General features: G+C 42.9%; 1 protein-coding gene across 3 annotated transcripts in view; it reads right to left on the minus strand.

Moving 5' to 3' along the window:
- PTDSS2 (phosphatidylserine synthase 2) overlaps positions 1 to 21,827 on the minus strand; it is a 140,105-nt gene that overhangs the window by 14,712 nt on the left and 103,566 nt on the right. For all 3 annotated transcript variants that reach the window (XM_077460781.1, XM_077460782.1, XM_077460783.1), the window contains 3 exons: positions 21,536 to 21,654; positions 13,594 to 13,708; positions 5,601 to 5,746 (listed from right to left, as the gene is read on the minus strand). In XM_077460781.1, the coding sequence (XP_077316907.1) occupies positions 5,601 to 5,746; positions 13,594 to 13,708; positions 21,536 to 21,654 (380 nt within the window). The remainder of the gene's footprint in view (positions 1 to 5,600; positions 5,747 to 13,593; positions 13,709 to 21,535; positions 21,655 to 21,827) is intronic.

Consider the following 21,827-nt stretch of genomic DNA (forward strand, 5'->3'; position numbering starts at 1 on the left):
AAAGGAGGTGGTGTTGGAATCCTCCTATCCCCTCAAAGGACCTTTCAGGTTCTTCATCTACCCCCCTCTCTGTCCCTCTCTTCATTTGAAGCTCACTGTATTCGGCGATTTTCTCCGGTTTCATTGAAAATTGCTGTGATCTATCGGACCCCTGGACCGGTATCAAACTTCCTGGACGACTTCTCTGCCCGGCTACCCTACTTTCTCTCCTCTGAAATTCCAACACTCATTCTTGGTGACTTCAACATCCCTGTTAATCTTAACACGCCTGCTACTTCTAAGCTGCTGAGCCTAACCTCCTCTTTTGATCTAAACAATAGACAAGTGCTTCCACTCACTCTGTTGGCAACTGCCTTGACCTCATCTTCTCCTACCTATGCACTCCGCACACCCTTTCCAATATTCCTTTGCCTCTATCTGACCACCACCTTATTAGTTTCAATCTCTCCTTGTCTGCCTCCTCCTTACCCTCCAACTACCAAACTATTACCCCGTAGAAACCTTCGCAATCTTACCCCTTCTCTTTTCTCTGCTACAGATTGTCTCTACGACAAAATCTCCTCCTTGTCCTGCCCCAACTTGGCTATTTCTGTCTACAACAGTTCACTGTCATCCACCCTGGATACCTTGGCCCCCCTTACTACGCACAGAATCAGGCCCCGACCACTACAACCCTGGCAGACAGACAATACCAGAAGCCTCAAAAAACTTAGCCGTGCTCTTGAGCTTCTGTGGCGTAAAACTAAGTCACAGCAAGACTTCAGCCAATATAAATCGGCCCTCCAAAAATACCATTCCTGCCTGCACGCTGCCAAACAGACCTACTTTATCACTCTCATTAACACCCTCTCACGCAGTCCCCGTCAACTCTTTTATACCTTTACCACTCTACTTCGTCCTCCATTACCCCCACCCACTAACTTACTCACTGCCCAGGAGATTGCTTATCACTTCAAAAATAAGATTGAGACGATTCGTCTCGAGATCTCCGCTCTACAGACATCTCCCTCACCTTACACTCCCTGTCCTCCTGCACAATCAATACTTTCCTCTTTTGACCCAGCTACTATAGAGGAAGTCACTAAACTTTTTTCTAATGCCCGCCTAACCTCCTGCCCCCTGGACCCTGTTCCTTCTCAAATACTACGGTCACCATCTGACTCAATCCTACACTCCTTAAAGGGGTTGTAAAGGTAATTTTTTTATTTTCTACATAGGTTCCTTTGAGCTAGTGCATTGTTGGTTCACTTACCTTTTCCTTTAATTTCCCTTCTAAATGTTTTTTGCTTTGTCTGAATATCTCACTTCCTGTTTCTCCTCAGTAAACTTCTCACCATCATTCGAGCTGGTGGTTAGTCATCCAGAACAGCTTACTGAACAGCTTACTGAGGAGGAACAGGAAGTGAGAAATTCAGACAAAGAAAACAAAGAAAAAAAAAAATTTATAAGGGAAATCGAAGGAAAAGATAAGTGAACCAACAATGCACTAGCTTAAAGGAACCTATGTAGAAAATAAAAAATTTACCTTTACAACCCCTTTAACTCATATCTTCAACCTCTCACTCTCTACTGGCATCTTCCCCAATCCACGAAAACATGCACTAGTCACTCCCATACCAAAAAAGGCCTCAGACCCCACCAATCTTAACAACTTAAGACCCATCTCTTTACTCCCTTTTGCCTCCAAACTCCTTGAACGTTTAGTCTACAACCGACTGAGCAACTACCTCATTGAAAATAACCTTCTCGATCCTTTTCAGTCTGGATTTCGCCCACAGCACTCCACAGAAACTGCCCTCCTAAAACTCACTAACGACTTACCAACAGCCAAAACCAACGGTCATTATTCCATACTCTTACTCTTGGACCCTTCTGCTGCCTTTGATACAGTTGACCACCCCCTCCTCCTCAAAAAACTCAATTTGCTTGGTCTCCATGGCTGCACTCTCCGTTAGTTTGAATCTTACTTATCTCATCGCACCTTCAGGGTCACTTACAACTCCACTTCCTCTTCTCCAACTCCCCTTTCCGTTGGGGTCCCCCAAGGTTCTGTCCTTGGATCTCTACTATTCTCAATCTACACGTCCTCCCTGGGTCAGCTGATAGCCTCCCATGGCTTTCACTACCATTTATATGCTGATGACACCCAAATCTATCTCTCTACCCCTCAGCTCACCCCATCAATCTCCTCACGCATCGCTGATCTACAAACAGACCTATCAGCCTGGATGTCACACCACTTCCTCAAACTTAATCTATCTAAAACCGAGCTCTTAATATTTCCTCCCCCACGTACCCCTTCGCCTGACTTCTCTGTCAAGATCAATGGCACATCTATCAGTCCATCCCCACATGCCAGGGTGCTAGGGGTAACCTTAGACTCCGAACTGTCCTTTCAGGCCCACATAAAAGCCCTGTCCAAATCATTCCGCCTTAGCCTCCGCAACATTTCCAGAATACGCCCCTTTTTAACTAATGACACCACCAAGCTTCTAATTCACTCCCTGGTCATCTCTCGCCTCGACTACTGCAACTCCCTCCTCGTTAGATTACCTTTACACAGACTATCCCCCCTCCAGTCCATAATGAATGCCGCTGCCAGATTCATCCACCTTCCCAGCCAATCAGTGTCCTCCACCACTCTCTGCCAATCCCTGCACTGGCTTCCACTCACCCAACGAACAAAATTCAAAGTACTAACAATAATTTGCAAAGCCATCCATAACTCTGCCCCCAGCTACATCACTGACCTAGTCCCAAAATACCAACCAAACCACCCTCTTCAGTCCTCCTAAGACCTCCTGCTCTCTATCTCCCTTGTCACCTCCTCCCATGCTCGCCTCCAGGATTTCTCCAGAGCTTCTCCCATCCTTTGGAACTCCCTACCCCAATCTGTCCGACTGTCCCCTAATCTAGCCATCTTTAGACTATCCCTGAAAACCCTTCTCTTCAATGAAGCCTATCCTGCTTCTAACACTGTTTTACTTCCTCCATCAGCTCATCCCCCACAGCGATTACCTTTTGTATCAATTGCCCCTTCCTTTTTAGATTGTAAGCTCTAACGAGCAAGGCCCCCTGATTCCTCTTGTACCAAATTGTAATGTAAATGGTATGTCTGCCCTCATGTTGTAAAATGCTGAGCAAACTGTCGGCGCTATTTAAAACCTGTATAATAATATACATACACACACACAGAACTTTACCACTGTATAAATAGATAACAGCCACTATTCTGATCTCAAATGCCTCATTTAGTATTAGGCTTGTACAAACATGTCTACAGCCCCTTCTGGCACATTTCATCATGTACACTTCATCAGTGGCAGCTCTGATGAAGTTCAGATGACAAAATGCATACAAACCTATGAGAAGATATTTTCTCTTTCTTGAGCATTGCACATGATGGTGCAAAAACATGCTGATTTTGTCAGTGGGATATCAACCTATACAGAATTTAAAGTGGTAGTAAAGGCATTTTTTTTATTTATACCTACAGGCAAGTCTAAAATAAAGCTTACAGTGCCTTGACATACATGTCATACCCCTTGACATTTTCCACATTTTGTCATGTTACAACCAAAATTGTAAATTTTATTGGGCTTTTATGTGATAGATCAACACAAAGTGGCACATAATTGTGAAGTGTATGGTTTTACATTTTTTTTTTTTTACAGATAAATATCTGAAAAGTGTGGTGTGCATTTGTATTCAGCCCCCCTGAGTCAATACTTTGTAGAACCACCTTTTGCTGCAATTACAGCTGCAAGCCTTGTTGGGGATGTCTCTACCAGCTTTGCACATCTAGAGAGTAACATTTTTGCCCATTCTTCTTTGAAAAATAGCTCAAGTTCTGTCAGATTGGATGCAGAGATTCTGTGAACAGTAATGTTAAACTCTTGCCACAGATTCTCAATTGGACTTTGACTGGGCTATTCCAACACATGAATATGCTTTGATCTAAACCATTAAACTATAGCTCTGGCTGTATGTTTAAGGTCCTTGACCTACTGGAAGGTGAACCTCAGCCCCAGTCTCAAGTCTTTTGCAGACAAACAGTTTTTTTTTTTCTAAGAGAGCCCTGTATTTGGCTCCATCCATTTTCCCATCAACTCTGATCAGCTTCCCCGTCCATGATGAAGAAAAGCATCCCCACAACATAATGCTGCCACGTTTCATGATGGCGATGGTGTGCTCAGGGTGATGTGAAGTGTTAGTTTTCCACCACACATAGCATTTTGCTTTTAGGACAAAAAGTTAAATTTTGTTCTCATCTGACCAGAGAACCTTCTCATGTTTTCTGTGTCCCCCACATTACTTCTCGCAAATTACAAAACTGAACTTGTTATTGCTTTCTTTCAACGATGGCTTGCTTCTTGCCACACTTCCATAAAGGCCAGATTTGTGGAGTGTACGACTAATAGTTGTCCTGTGGACAGATTCTCCCACCTGAGCTGTGGATCTCTGCAGCTCCACCAGAGTTACCATGGGCCTCTTGGCTGCTTCTCTGATTAATTGCTCTCCTGGCCTGGCCTGTCAGTTTAGGTGGATGGCCATGTCTTGGTAGGTTTGCAGTTGTGCCATACCGTTTTCATTTTTTAAATGATGGATTGAACAGTGCTCTGTGTATTTATACCAAGATTAAGGCAGGGTTCACACTATCCCTGCATGCGGCTCCCAGCAGGGGTCCTAGTTCACGATTTCAGGTATGATTTCAGCCCAAATTCGGACCTGAAACAGACCAGGAGGCGCACAGGGCTCCTGGGAAAATCACGCTGGAGGCACATCGGATGTATGAGAGCCGGTCAAAATCTCTTGCTATTGCAAATTGGATGCAGGGGAACCCACATCCAATTCCCAAGGGTGTGAACCCAGCCTAAATTACACACAGGTAGAAACTATTTACTTATTAGGCAAATTCTAAAGGCAATTGGTTCCGCTATATTTTAGTTAGGGGTATCAGAGTAGAGGGGGCTGAATACAAATGTGTGCCACACTTTTCATTTATTTGTAAAAAATCTGGAAGACCATTTATTATTTTCCTTCCACTTCACAATTATGTGCCACTTTGTGTTGGTCCATCACAAAAAAATCCTAATAAAATAAACACATTTACATTTTTGGCTGTGAAAAAAAAAAAAAGTGGAAACTTTCAAGTGGTATTAATACTTTTTGAAGGCACTGTATATACTAGGGCTGATCTGAGGTCTAAGGTACTTGCATTATGGCTGAACAAGTTCAGTGTGTGCACCAGTCTAACATTTTTTGCACCAATAGTTGTACTGCTAATGGCAAGTTCAACTACCTTATATTGAGCTGGACTACAACACAATATTGTTCACTGGCACACCAGTTGTCTAATGCTTCTAAACACCGCACAAAGTGGAAAAAGTTTTTGGTTTGATTTTCAGTCAGCTTTATATTACTTTAGGTGAAATGACCAGAATTTAGATGGAAATGCAACAAGTGCTTTGTCATTTACAAAAGGCAATTGCTTTATGTTGCTGTGTAATAAACCTAGTGCAACAGACTTATACAAAGAACAGGGAGAATCATATTAGTCTATGGGTAGAAAAGTTGAAAATGAAACAAAACAAACGTACAAATCATCCATGAAGTCATAGATCTCCCTCATGGCTACACCTCCAACGTTCACAAAAAAGACCAGCCGCAACAAGACTAGATAGTGTTCTGGAGGCATCCACAGGACAAACTTGAGGTAAAATGTATTTAGTTCCGCCAATAAAAACTAGAAGAAAAAAAAAAAGAAAAAACTGTTAACACACACACACACAACACTGGAAGCAACAGAAAACCAAGCTACAGAAATGTAATCTATTGAGTATAAGAACTATATGCCCTTTGGCAGTTATTAAAGTTATACGCTGAATATGGATGTAACATGTTACAAGAGGTGAACTTATCCTTTGAAGCAGGTTGGAGTGATAACTTCTGGGTTTCTGGTTTAGATTAGCTATGCTACTGACTGGTCTACAAGCTTAAAAATTAACAAAAATGCTTACGTAATGTATTAGCATTCTCAGAGAATCAAAAAGACAGAATTCTAGCCATGTTCATAAGGCCTCAATCTGCAGTAAATACCAAGAGATGGTACAGAACAACGTTCATTTTGGCCAAACTTTTCCCACAACACAGTGCAGTGTGCTGGAGCTCTGGCACGCACATTGGAGCCTTCTTGCACACATTCTGGGAATGTCCTGCCCTACAACCCCTATTATGGGCGGCACAGTGGTGTAGTGGTTAGCACTCTCACCTAGCAGTAAGAAGGTCACTGGTTCAAATCCCAACCATGACACTACCTGCCTGGAGTTTGCATGTTCTCCCTGTGCCTGCGTGGGTTTCCTCCGGGTACTCCGGTTTCCTCCCACAATCCAAAGACATGCAGGTAGGTTAATTGGCTTCTGGCTTCTGTCCAAAATTGGCCCTAGAATATGAATGGGGACCTTGGATTGTGAGCTCCTTGAGGATAGGGACCAATGTGGGTGTAGCAATGACAGGGAAAAGGACAATTGTGGACACTCACTCAGGTTGAACTGGATGGACTGGTGTCTTTATTCAACCTAACTAACTATGAAACTAACTATGAAACTATGAAACAACCCTTCTGACAACCAGTCCTAGAAATCATACATCTACAGATTTCTCTCTCTCAGACAAACCCGTGGTAGTGCTCTAGAAAGAGATCAAAGAAATCCACGTTGATTAAGTTAAGTGCGGCAAAAGTTTGTATCCCAAGTCTTGCAAAAGCTGATCTCCACAGACTCTGGGATAGTGGTCCCAGAGAAATGGAAGAACTCACAGCGGCCATAGGTAGAGGCTCTCAGATCAGAACAAAAAAATTAAACTATTAAAATTATTCAAATACTCCTCCAGGTACAAATACTATTTTTTTTTTTTAGTTTACAGGTCCTCAACATACAGGCAAGAGCACTTTCTCTGACTTGCATCTGATCAGAGGCTGAAAGACCAAAAAGGGTTGTGATACGCACCTTATCCTTGACCAAGTTGACTTTGCGATGGGATACAGCACTCCTTCCAGCTCTTCCAACCCTCCTATTTTCCTTTTACTTCTTCCCTTCCTACAGGTCAAATTCCCTTCGGTCGACCCCTTTTTAGGACCCCATTTTTCCCAGCTCCTGGATATCCTCCCACTCTTAGATACCTTATGCCTAGTACACGATCAGAAAATCAGATGAAAAATACTGCTTTTGAAGCGATTGTACAATAATCTGACTGTTCGTACACAGCTTTCGAAAGCCGATCACAATTCATCTGAAATTATCTAAAGGGACAACATTTTTCTCCTACTATACCAGATCATACTATTTTTGTTTAAATTGGTACAATATTCGTAAAAAAAAAAAAAAAAAAAAAATTATATTATATCAGAAGAAGAGCAAGACCACACATGCTCAGAAACAAAAGAATATATTACATCACTTCTGAAGTTTCGTACAAAGAATAAAAAATTTCCTAAGTGGATTAACCTCTCCATTTTCAATATGAGACTAGCATGCAAAAAAACTGGATGATCGTTGGTCCGATAGTCTCATCATTTGTACGGAGCTTTTGTGTTGGAATAATTGGATATCACTGCTAAACAATGAAAATTTGAATAATCGTTTTCTGTGTAAGAATTACATATTGATTTGCGAGAGATTCAAAATGCTAGAACAGTCTAGTCCTTGCAGTTTTTTTATGGTCTAATGTGGTACACTGTCATTAATTCTGACAAGGCAAAGTACATTATGCTAATATCTTGCAGGTCCCCCCATGGTTTACTACCACCATCAGCAGCAAGGAAGACTGCACCAGATTTTTCTTATCATATAGGGAAAATTATTAAAGAAATGTAATTTAGTTATGACTATGTACACTAAAATTCCTCTTTGTTCTCAGCAGCAAAGAAGTTCATAAATATTTAGAACATGAGCTCCATCTAGTGCCCATGGCAGGGAATGGATTTTGTGGCTCCCTGCACAAGGAAAAGTACATTTTTCACCAGACAAAATTCATCTATCTTGTTTTTCACAACTCAAACTTTTCATAGTGATTTACTGAAGCCTTAAATAAAAAAATAAAAATAAAAAAATCAAAACGAGGTGTCTAAATAAAAAAAAATAAATAAATTCATGGAAGAATTCCCATAGTTCCAAATAATTATTTTTAACATACAATAATGTTTAGCAATAAAAGAATGCAACACCTAAATGGTGTCTGATGAGTTAAAAATTAACCGTGAATGTTACCAAGAGTTGCTACACTTTGCACTGCGTTATTTAAAATGACTGTAAAGCTTTTTTTAATCAAAATAACATACAATTATTATACTTGCCTGCTCTGCGCAATTGTTTTGTACACAGCAGTTCCGAACCTCCTCTTCTAGGGTCCCCCACCAGCCCTTTTTGTTCCTCAATTCCCAGGGTCAATTCCCAGGGTCCCCATAACAAGCTGTATGCTACTGGGACACTTGTACGGGCTCAATCCTGAGCGGGGCTGTGTACATCTATTGACACACATTGTGCGGCCCGCCCTCCACATTTGATTGACAGCAGCAGGAGCCAATGGCACCTGCTGCAGTCTGAGCCTGTCAGGGGAGAGATAGAGCAGCACTGCTGCTCTTGGGCACAGTGCAGGATCAAGACTTAGGTAAATATTTAAAGGGGATGGAGGGGGGGAACTGGACACAGGAGCTTTTTTAATGCAGAGAATGCCTTAAGGTAAAAAAAAACTATTCTTTTTGGTCTTTACCTCAATGTGAAAATAGTGTATTGTATTGCAGCACAAGCATTTACTTTTTTTATTTCACATTAAAGCCCCATACACACCATCAGATTTTCTGCTGATTTTTGTCTTCGGATTTACCAAAACCATGTAGTGCAAGGGCCTGCCTGATGGCATACAAATTGAAACTCCTAAGATTTGACCTCATATTATATGGTTTTGGTAAATCTGAAGGAAAAAATCAGCAGAAAATCTGATAGTGTGTATGGGGCTTTAAGTATAATTGGCTTTCATTCATAACTGCACACCACTGCTTAAATGTATGCATTGGTGTCTCAACTTGCCCTGCTACTGATCAATGTTGAGCAAGGATCAGAATTTACTTTTTAATACTTTCCAATGATTGTCCTGTTATCACAAACGTTTCTCACAAAAGTGAGTACACCCCTCACATTTTTGTAAATATTTTATATCTTTTCATGTGACAACACTGAAGAAATGACACGTTGCTACAATGTAAAGTAGTGAGTGTACAGCTTGTATAACAGTGTAAATTTGCTGTCCCCTCAAAATAACTCAACACAGCTATTAATGTCTAAACCACTGGCAGCAAAACTGAGTACACCCCAAGTGAAAATGTCCAGATTGGGCCCAATTAGTAGGGATGCACTGAAATTTCGGCCGCTGAAACATATCGCCGAAAATGGCCCTTTCGGCGAAAAGACGAAAGAATTTTCACCGATACTGATGCTGAAAATGGGGCGGGGCCTGCTGGGCTTGGCCTCGACCATCACGGGGGGTGTCATTCCGTCTTTAGTCTGTCTCTCCTCCTCTCTCTCCTCACCCATGCTGCAGGCGCCCGTGGGATCTTGGTGTAAAGTCCCCCCTCTCCCCAGCGGTGGCTGCATATGGCTCCTCAGCCGATGTGTAAATCGGCTGTGCAGGAGCACAGGCACGCTGTTTACTATGAAAGTGAAAGCAAGGGAGAGGCGTCTAGCAGTGTGTGCTGTGCTCTCTGCCTCCCCCTAGAGTGCAGTACCCAGCATGGAGAATAAGGTACAGAGCTGCAGCTGACAATTTTAATAATATATATATATATATATATATATATATATATATATATATATATATATATATATATATATATATATATATGTGTGTATGTATATGTACATGTGTGTGTGCGTGTGTTTATATGCACTGGTGAGTCACAGGCAGGCTACATGAAGGGCACTGGTAAGCTGCTGGGCACATTGAGGCTGCATTGATCTCCTGTAGCACGTCCCCAGTCTCTGACCATCTCCTGTAGCACGTCCCCAGTCTCTGACCATCTCCTGTAGCACGTCCCCAGTCTCTGACCATCTCCTGTAGCACGTCCCCAGTCTCTGACCATCTCCTGCAGCACGTCCCCAGTCTCTGACCATCTCCTGTAGCACGTCCCCAGTCTCTGACCATCTCCTGTAGCACATCCCCAGTCTCTGACCATCTCCTGTAGCACGTCCCCAGTCTCTGACCATCTCCTGCAGCACGTCCCCAGTCTCTGACCATCTCCTGCAGCACGTCCCCAGTCTCTGACCATCTCCTGCAGCACGTCCCCAGTCTCTGACCATCTCCTGTATAAAAATATTTTTTAAAAACAGTAAATTTCGGTATCGGTGCCATTTCGGTAACGATTTTCGGGATCAAGGAAGATTTACTTTCGGTATCTGTTTCGGCACCAAAAAAAAAATTTGGTGCATCCCTACCAATTAGCCATTTTCCCTCCGCGATGTCAGGTGACTCGTTAGTGTTACAAGGTCTCAGGTATGTTCAATTTGGTATTAATCGCTCTCACTCTCTCATACTGGTCACTGGAAGTTCAACATGGCACCTCATGGAAAAGAGGATTTGAAAAGAATTGTTGCTCTACATAAAGATGGGCTAGGCTATAAGTAGATTGCCAGGACCTTCAAACTGAGCAGCAGCACGGTGGCCAAGACCATACAGCATTTTAACAGGACAGGTTCCACTCAGAGCAGGCCTCACCATCGTCAACCAAAGACATTGAGTTGCACGTGCTCAGCATCATATCCAGAGGTTGTCTTTGGGAAATCGCTGGCAACAAAAGGGAGTACAGTGAAAATGTCCAAATTGGGCCCAAAGTGTAAATATTTTGTGAGGCCACCGTTATTTTCCAGCCCTGCCTTAACCCTCTTGGGCATGGAGTTCACCAGAGCTTCACAGGTTACCACTAGTACTCTTCCACTCCTCCATGACGACATCACAGAGCTGGTGGATGTTAGAGACCTTGCGCTAATCCACCTTCCGTTTGAGTATGCCCCACAGATGCTCAATAGGGTTTAGGTCTGGAGGCATGCTTGGAAAGTCCATCACCTTAACCCTCAGCTTCCTCAGGAAGACAGTGGTCATCTTGGAGGTGGGTTTGGGGTTGTTATGTTGGTATACTGCCCTGTGGCCCAGTCTCCAAAGGGAGGGGGATCATGCTCTGCTTAAGTATGTCATACTGGCATTCATGAATCCCTCCACGAGCTGTAGCTCCCCAGCACTCATGCAGCCCCAGACCATGACACTCCCACCACCATGCTTTACTGTAGGCAAGACACACTTGTCTTTGTAAGCCTCACCTGGTTGTGGACACACGCTTGACAACATCTGAACCCAATAAGTTTATCTTGGTCTCAGACCACAGGACATGGTTCCAGTAATCCATGTCCTTATTCTGCTGGTCTTCAGCAACCCGTTTGTGGGCTGTCTTGTTGTGCATCATTTTTAGAAGAGGCTTCCTTCTGGAAGGACAGCCATTTGAAGCAGTGTGTGGCGTATGGTCTAAGCACTGACATGCTGAACCCCCCACCCCTTCAACCTTTGCAGCAATGCCGGCAGCACTCATATGTCTATTTCCCAAAGACAACCTCTGGATATGACGCTGAGCACGTGTAATCAACTTCTTTGGTTGACCATGGCGAGGCCTGTTCTGAGTGGAACCTGTCCTGTTAAACCGCTGTATGGTCTTGGTCACCGTACTGCAGCTCAGTTTCAGGGTCTTGGCAATCTTCTTTTAGCCAAGGCCATCTTTAATGTAGAGCAACAATTCTATTTTTACGATCCCCAGAGAGTTCTTTGCCATGAAGTGTCATGTTGAACTTCCAGTGACCAGTGTGGACAGCACAGTGGTGTAGTGGTTAGCACTCTCGCCTAGCAGTAAAAAGGGTTGCTGGTTCATATCCCAACCATGACACTACCTTCCTGGACTTTGCACGTTCTCCCTGTGCCTGCGTGGGTTTCCTCCGGTTACTCCAGTTTCCACCCACACTCCAAAGACCTGCAGGTAGGTTAATTTTGGCTTCTGTCCAAAATTGGCCCTAGTATATGAATGGGGACCTTGGATTGTGGGCTCCTTGAGGGTAGGGACCGATGTGAGTGTACAATGTACAGGAATAGGGACAAGTGTAAACACTCACTTAGTTTGAACTGGATGGACTGGTGTCTTTATTCAACCTTACTAATTATGTAACTATGTGTGAGAGTGATGAAACCAAAATTAACACCTGAGACCCTGTAACACTAACGAGTCACATAACACAGGGAGGGAAAATGGCTAATTGGGCCAAATTTGGACATTTTCACTTAGGGGTGTACTCACTTTTGTTACCAGCGGTTTAGATATTAACCACTTCAGCCCCGGAAGATTTTCCCCCTTCATGGCCAGGCCATTTTATGCTATACGGCACGGTGTCACTTTTAACTGACAATTGCGTGGTTGTGCGACGTTGTACCCAAACGCTGACTTTTTTACCCACAGATAGAGCGCTTTATTTTGGTGGTATTTGAACACCTCTGGTTTTTATTTTTTGCGCTATAAACAAAACAATTGCAACAATTTTGGGGAAAAAAATATATATTTTTGACTTTTTGCTATAATAAATATTCCAAAAATTTTTTTTTTTTTTAAACGAATTTCTTTATCAGTTTAGGCCAATATGTATTTTTACATATTTTTTGTAAAAAAATGAAAACAAAATGCAATTAACGTAGATTGGTTTGCACAAAAGTCATAGCATCTACAAAATAGGAGATAGATTTATAGCATTTTTATTATTTTTTTTTTAACTACTAATGGCGGTGATCTGCGATTTTTAGCAGGATTGCGACGAACAGATCTGATACTTTTGAAAAAAAAAATTCGGACCACTGACATTCATACAGCAATCAGCGCTATAAAAATGCACAGATTACAGTGTAAATGTCACTGGTAGGGAAGGGGTTAACACTAGGGGCCATCAAGGGGTTAAATGTGTTCCCTCGTGTGTGTTTCTAACTGTGGGGGGGATGTGACTGACTGGGGGAGCAAACATATCGCTATTTCTGATTAGTAGGAACAGACGATCTGTCTCTCCTCGCCAGACACACACACACACACACACACACACACACACACACACACACACACACACACACACACACACACCAACCCCTTGTTCTGACTCTTGTGTCTACCATTGCAGATGACTGGCGACCATGCGCATCGGGTTCCTCGATGTGCAGCAGGTGCGCCTCCTATGGCTCTTGAAGGACCTGACGTACCAGTGCGGCGATTCGCTGGAACGAGCCGACCTGCTGCCGTATAATGACGGAGGCTGGTCGGCAAGTGGTTAATGGCTGTGTGTTGAGTTATTTTGAGGGGGCAGCAAATTTACACTGTTATACAAGCTGTACTGTAGCAAAGTGTTATTTCTTCTGTGTTGTCACATGAAAAGACAGAATAAAATATTAACAAAAATGTGAGGGGTGTACTTACTTTTGTGAGATACTGTGCGTCTGTCGGGTTAAAAATGTATAAATTGTACTCACTACAAATATAATGCCGCAAACTGCCAACCATCTTCGCAGGTTTGACGCCGGCTTCCATTCAAACTTTACCCAGCTATAGGGTGTGAACTGGAAGGCTATTCTCTTCATTTTGCCTCTAAAAAAAAAAAAAAAAAAAAAAAAAAAAAAAAAAGATTAAAATCACTCTACAATATCTGCAAAGAAAAGAAAAAAATATTCATACATCCCTTGTGCGATGATATATTCAACACAGACATACAGCAACATTAAAGGGGTTGTAAACTCATGTTTTTTCACTTTAATGCATCCTACATATTAAGGTGAAAAAAAAAAAAAAGAACTGTCACTGACCGGCCCCCAAGCCCCACCGTTTCTCACCCTGTATTCCCCTGCCGGAGACGCGCACTTCCTCTCTGCCTGGGGTTATCGGCTCTTAATTGGATAGATTCCAATAGCAGCCATTGGCTCCCGCTGCTGTCAATTAAATCCAATGATGCAGGCTCCGGGGGGCAGGGCTGAGTCCTACAATCGTCATCTAAGGATGCCGAATGCTAGACTCGGGAGAGCGCCCGCTTTGCCATTGCTACTCAGCCGCTAGCGGGGAGGTTTTAATCCCCCGCTAGCGGCCGAAAAGGGGTGAAATCCACCTGCAAAACACCGCCGGAGCGGCGTTCTGCCGGCAGTATCGCATTGCTGCCCCATTGATTTCAATGGGGAGCAGCGGTGGAGGAGTGGTGCGTTCAAAGGACTTTTTGTGATGCCCTGCCAGTGCACCGCTCCAGTGTGAAAGCTGTAGTGCCTGAAAACGCTGGCAGTGTGAAAGGGGTCTTAAGCCGGGTACACACTTTTCTTTTTATTCAACTCCGTGAATGTGCACTGATCAGCCATAGCTGAATAATATTTTGGATAAAATGTAATTTGTATCACCACCAAGCATGGGAGGAACACCTTGTCCCTCAAGGCTGAAGATGACAGAAAATATGATCTTAAAATGTATCCCAATTAAAAATCATTTTCAGTTTGTAACAAAATAAAAATAAAACTATACACAGTGGGGCATGATACAATGTGATCCTGCAATAGCACTGATAATTGAAAATCAGCAGCTTAGCGGTAAGATCAATGTTTGTCTGCCTACCGCGTGAGCTCCTTCAGTTGGTTTTTGAGCTGCCTATCTGATAGACCTGATAATAGTGTTATCCTGCCATGCAAACTATTTCTAATTGCGAGGCAGCGGCTTAGCTTCCTCAGCCTGCAATAGATATTCTGTTACTGGCAGGCTCCCAAGTAAACTTTGTAACAGATTTACAAAATGAACTACAGGGATTTGCTAAGAAACACTGTACACAGAGACAAATCCAAATTCCAAACATCTGAAAAATAGGTCCAGAGTTTACTTACACAACAGAGAACCAAGTACATGCTTTTGTTGCATTAGCCACTTGATCTTTGGAAGATTTACCCCCCCCCCCCCTTCATGACCAGGCCATTTTTTGCAATATGGCACTGCGTTTCTTTAACCACTTCCCTACCACTGTACGTCCTATGACGTCCATGACTTTGTGCAGCGATATCTGAATGATGCCTGCAGCTACAGGCATCATTCAGCTATCATTCTTTCCAGCTGGCGATTCCGTGCATAAGAATGATCATAGCAGCAGTTCTGAAGCTTGATCATTCTTCTAGGCAATGGGAGGGGACAACCCCACTCCCGCCCCCATATCTGGTGCTTCTCTAGGCTCTCCTGTGCCACTGGGGACCCGGAGAAAATCACCTGGCGCCAGATGACAACGATAGAGATTTCCGGTGACCAGATTGTCACCAGTCATCTCTGACTGTCTGAGACCTGGGCGTGATGTTATGGCATCACATCCGGGTTCCTGGAAGTAAACAAAGCCACAATCGCAGCTGTTAGCATGAGATCGGTGACATTTTTTTCACGTTTCATGCTTTCCAGCCTGAAGGAGAGATGGGGGGGGGGGTCTTATTGACCCCGTATCTCTCCATAAAGAGGACCTGTCACAATAGATTCCTATTACAAGGGATGTTTACATTCCTTGTAATAGGAATAAAATTGATCAAAAAAATAAAAAATGTAAAAAAAAATGTAAAAATAAAAAAAGAATTAAAATGCCTTTAGCTCACATTTAGAAGCAAACACGCATGTAAATCCCACCCACATATTTAAACTACACATGTGAGGTATCGCCATGTGCGTTAGAACGTGTGCAACAATTCTAGCACTAGACCTCCTCTGTAACTCTAAACTGGTAACCTGTAAAAAATGTTAAAGCGTCACCTATGGAGATTTTTAACCACTTCAATATCAGGCACTTAAACACCTTCCTGCCCAGACCAATTTTGAGCTTTCAGCGCTGTCGCACTTTGAATGACAATTGCACGGTCATGCTACACTGTACCCAAATGAAATTTTTATCATTTTTTTCCCCACAAATAGAGCTTTCTTTTGGTGGTATTTGATCACCTCTATGGTTTTTATTTTTTGCGCTACAAAGTTTTTTTTTGTTTCAGTTTCAAAACTTAGTAAATAAGTAAGTTTTCTCCTACACTGATGGGGCTACACTGATGGGGCTACACTGATGGGGCTACACTGATGGGGCTACACTGATGGGGCTACACTGATGGGGCTACACTGATGGGGCTACACTGATGGGGCTACACTGATGGGGCTACACTGATGGGGCTACACTGATGGGGCTACACTGATGGGGCTACACTGATGGGGCTACACTGATGGGGCTACACTGATGGGCACCAATGAAGTGGCACTGATGAGGTGGCATTGATGGACACTGATATGTGCCACTGACAGGCGGCACAGGTGGGCACTGACAGGCGGGCACTGACAGGCGACACAGGTGGGCACTGACAGGTGGCACAGGTGGGCACTGACAGGCGGCACAGGTGGGCACTGACAGGCGGCATTGTATTGTTATACTGTACTAATGGATGCCAATCAGTGCCAAACAATAATGCATGCCAATCAGTGATGCCCATTGTGGGCACTGATTGGCATCCATTGTGGCACTGACTGGCATCCCTGGTGGTCTAGGGAGGATTACCTTTTTCTGGGCATCCCTGGTGGTCTGGTGGCGTCCCTGGTGGTCCAGTGTGGGCATCCTCGGGGGGGCTGTGCTGATCGATCAGCACAGACACCCCCCCCCCCGTCAGAGGAGCAGCCGATCGGCTCTCCTCTACCCGCGTCTGACAGACGCAAGTGAGGAAAATCCGATCACCGGCTCTTCCTGTTTGCACTGTGATCAGCCGTGATTGGAGACGGCTGATCACGTGGTAAAGAGTCTCCGTCGGAGACTTTACCGAGATCGTAGTTGCCGGGTGTCAGACTGACACCCCGCAACAACAATCGCTGCGATGCGCGCCCCCGGGGGCGCGCAGTGGCTCATAATCCTGATCACGTCATATGACGTCCGATCAGGATTATGCAACCACTTTGCCACCGTCAATTGCCTATAGGGTGGGCGGCAAGTGGTTAAGTACTGAAGACTAGCGCCATTCTTCGAGTGTGTGCAATTTTAAAGTGTGACATGTTAGGTGTCCATTTACTTGGTGTAACATCTTTCACATTATACAAAAAAAATTGGGCTAACTTTACTGTTTTGTTATTTTTTTAATTTATGAAACCGTTTTTTCCCAAAAAAAGGCGTTTGAAACATTATTGCGCAAATACCGTGCGAGATAAAAAGTTGCAATGACCACCATTTTATTCCCTAGAGTGTCTGCTAAAAAAAACAAAAACATATATAATGTTTAGGGGTTCAGAGTTATTTTCTAGCAAAAAAATAATGATTTTTACATGAAGGAGAGAAGTGCCAGAATAGGCCCAGAATGGAAGTGGTTAACTGACAGTTTTGCAGCCGTGCGAAACTGCATCCAAAGAAATGCATGTCTTTTTTTTCCCCCACAAATAGCTTTATTTTGGTGGTATCTGATCACCTCTGAGGTTTTTATTTTTTTGCTCAAAAAAAACTAACAAAAAACAGAATTTAAAAAAAAAAAAAAAAAATCAAATTTCCTCATAAATTTAGGTCAATATGTATTCTGCTACAAATTTTTGGTTTAAAAAATCCCAATAGGAGTATATTGGTTTGCGCAAAAATTATAGCGTCTACAAACTACGGGATATATATATATATATATATATATATATATATATATATATATATATATATATATATATATATATATACACACATACACACATACACACATTTTTTTTACTAGTAATGGCAGAAATCAGCAACGTATATGCCATATTGCGGAAGACATTCGGACACTAGCACTTTTTGGGGGTCACTAACTGATCAGTGCTAAAAAAATATGCACCGACACTGTACTAAATGACACTGGCTGGGAAGGGGTTATCAGGGGCAAGCAAAGAGATAACTGTGTGCCTAACCAGTTTTTTACTACAGTGTGAATTGCTTTTACTAGGGGAAGAGATGGATCCTAGTCCATGCTTTGCAAAGACACAGGATCCATGCCTTGCCTGACTTGCTTGTTTCTCTGCAGAATAATCGTCAGGTGCCGGCAGACACAGAGTCTGCGATAGTCTCCCACTGTGTGCAATCACAGGGAGAGTGAACCAGGGGCGGCGCACATGCACACCCCTACCCACATGATTCTGCCCACATTACCCACACTACCCACATTAAAACTGCTATAGGGTGGACCTTAAGTGGTCAATATACCTCTGCTTGTCAGACACTTAAAGCCCGGGCAAAAGATTCCTTGAAGTGGGGCTGTGCCCCCACTGCAAGGGTTAACTGCTTCTTTATGCATAAGGAAACAGGGGATTTACATACTCTATCCTCCCCGCAGCTTCTACATCCCCACATGCCACCATTCTAGGGTCCTGATGTCATCAAGGATAGATCAGTGTCCATAGCCCTGCTCTGGATGGGAGGATACCAATGGACAGTCCACTGCCAGACCATGGGGGAGCAAAACTATCTTCTCTCCCCTACACAAAAGGAGCAGATAACCCTAGCATTGCGGGCACAGCTCTAGTGTAGGGGATAGTTTTTATCTACCTGAAGTTTGCCTTTAAAGCTGAACTAAAAGTGGTCCTTTGCAGTGGGGCAATATCTGCACTTTAAGGGTTTAAAGTGGCTGTAAACCCTTACAACACACTTTGACCTACAGGTAAGCCTAGATTAAGGCTTACCTGTAGGTCCAAGAAATATCTCCTAAACCTACACGGACCCAGCAGCCTCTTCTGCCCTATAATCTGTCTTCAACACTGACACAGGGACCATAACCCTGCAGTGAACGTGAGGACACTTAAGGACAGTCCACTGCTGGAGTGTATAGGAGCACCATTAAATGGTGAGAGCGGAGGATAACGTAAGAGTGCTTTTCCCGGCCTCTAAACATAAACGGGTAGTTGAATTTCACAGTGTAGGTGCAGGCCAATTAGAAGGGAAGACTTAAGTCCCGTACACAAGGGGCAAATGCCAAGCAACATCGGTCGGTACAATAAAAACTGTCTGACATTCGGCCATGTGTATGACAGTCGGGCTGGCTTCTGTTAGACGGGCATGCTGAAATACCAGCAGCTGAATGGCTCACGATCAGTGCTGACTGGGCTAACTGGAGTGTTCTGGGGAGGGGGGAGTAATCGCTCTCCTAACTTTGGATTGTTAGTGCATCAGTCCTACCTGGAGTCGACTGGGTTGAACGATAAAAACACAAAAAAAAAAAAAAAAAAAAAAAACTGTATGAGGCTTTAGTTTTCCTTGATCTGGGCTTTAACCCCTTTCCGCCGAGCGGACGCAGATGTGCGTACTCGGCTTCCGGGGGGTATACCAGGATGATGCCCGCACCTGCAGTCATCATCCCGGTACGTTTTTTTACAGCGGATGATTGGCTATCGAGCCATAACAACCGAAGCGGCTAAAAGCCGCTCAGCTGTTATGCCGGAGGAGCGGGAGGGGACGTCCCCCCTCCCGCCGCTGTTACCGTACTCCCGCTCGATCGGGAGCACCGATTCACAATCTGATGCCTCCGGCTGCTGGGGAGGAACTGGAATGACGCCGTCATTACAGTCTCCTAATAGTAAACACGGAAGCGACGTCATGATGTCATTTCCCGTTTACTCGGGTGCCAATGGCGCCGGTTTTAAAAAAAATATACAGTATTCAGAATCGCCGTTTTCGGGGATCTGAATACAATGAAGTGTAAAGGAGGGATGGGGGTTCTTTTAGACCCCCCCATCCCTCCATAAAGAGTACCTGTCACCACCTATTACTGTCACAAGGGATGTTTACATTCCTTGTGACAGCAATAAAAGTGATCAAAAATTTTTTTTTAAACTATTTATTCATTTTAAAATAAATAAATAAATGTAAAAAAAAAAAAAAAAAAAAAAAAAAAAAAATGTTTAAAGCGCCCGCCGTCCCCGCGAGCTTGCGAAGCAAAGAAAACGCATATGGAAGTCGCGTCCGCATATGTAAACGGTGTTCAAATCACACGTGAGGTATCGCCGCGATCGTCAGAGCGAGAGCAATAATTCTAGCACTAGACCTCTATAACGCTAACCTGGTAACCGTAAAAAAAAAAAAAAAAAAAAAAAAAGAAAGATTTTTAGGTACTGTAATTTGTCGTCATTCCACGAGTGCATGCGATTATAAAGTGTGACATGTTTGGTATATTTACTCAGCGCAACATTATCTTTCACATTATGCAAAAAAATTGGGCTAATTTTACTGTTTCGTTTTTTTTTTTTTTAATTCATGAAAGTGTCCCTTTTCCCAAAAAGTTGCATTTAAAACACCGCTGCGCAAATACCGTGTGACATAAAATATTGCAACAATCGCCGTTTTATTCTCTAGAGTCTCTGCTAAAAAAATATATTATATATATATATATATATATATATATATATATATATATATATATATATATAATGTTTGGGGGTTCCAAGTAATTGTCTAGCAAAAAATATGGATTTTAACTTTTTAAACACCAAATTCCAAAAATAGGCTTAGTCATGAAAGGGTTAAAGATAAAACAAGAGAAGCTGTCTGCTGTTCATACTACTGAATAGAAGGAAAAGTGTTCCTTTTGTCTAGTGGATTTTAGTTGCCTTTCCAGCAGGTAGGATTATGTAAAGTGCCAACTCAATGGACACTAGAGGCAGCACATCAAGGTTTTCTTTCCTCTAGGTTAAAGCAGAACTTCACTGCGTCTGAGCACCAAAAAACAAAACAATTCATTTTTAATATTGAGGCTGGGTTCACACACACATGTGATGCGATTCCAGTGCAAGTTCCCGCATCGCATGTCTTTCACAGGCAGTTCACACTGCCCTATGCGGGTGTCAATACAATGTTAATGACATCCGCAGATCGGTTTGCAGTGCAAACTGTAAAATGATGCAGGAATCAGATGTGAAAAACCCATGTGATCCGATTCCAGTGTGGACCAAAAAAGGGTCCTGCACCATTTTGGCCCTAATGCGATGCAAATTCAGCCATACAATCTGTATGGCTGAATTTGCATTGCAGACATTGCACGCGATCTGCACAGCAATGTGGTGCAAATTAGATGAGATTTGTGACATCGCAATAGTTTGAACTCTCCTGAAAGCAAACTGCCCCAATAATCCATGTCTCAATGCTTTAGTTTGCTGAGAAATCCCTTGCATGTAGGAGAGTGCGCATAGCTGAGAAAACCCTTTCCTGAAAACTTGTGGGATGTATGGCATCATTTGCCCATGCAAGAAACCAGGAAGTAACCGAAGAAAAGTAAAACATAAAAGTTTATAACTAGTAAATATAATATACTTTCCTATCCATTTACTTATGCTAGCAGTATAATGATTAAAAATAATCAATGTTGATTGGGGAAGTGCAGTTCCACTTTAATGCGGCAGACTGTTTTGTGTCCGATAACTTCAAGTTATATAGATAAAGCCACAAACCTGTACGTTGGAATGTTCCACAGGCCCTGCCATTTATAAGGTTTCATTGACAGCCACTTAAGGGTCTTCATACCGCAGTAAATTCCAAATCCATTACAAACCAGAACGTCCATAATCCACTGTCAGGGAACAAAAAGGGGAAATTTATATATATATAAAAAAAAAAAAAAAAAAAAAAAGGGGGTCTTCACACTTCAGTTTATACACATAAAGTAATACAAAATCTCAATTAATATTTCACAGACCTAGACATAAAACAGGCGATTTCAGTCAAGCATTTGTTTGATGGTTA

Source organism: Lithobates pipiens, unplaced genomic scaffold (assembly GCF_037356315.1).
Source record: "Lithobates pipiens isolate NorthernLeopardFrog02 unplaced genomic scaffold, aLitPip1_a1.2 Scaffold_10, whole genome shotgun sequence".
Classification (NCBI taxonomy): domain Eukaryota; kingdom Metazoa; phylum Chordata; class Amphibia; order Anura; family Ranidae; genus Lithobates; species Lithobates pipiens.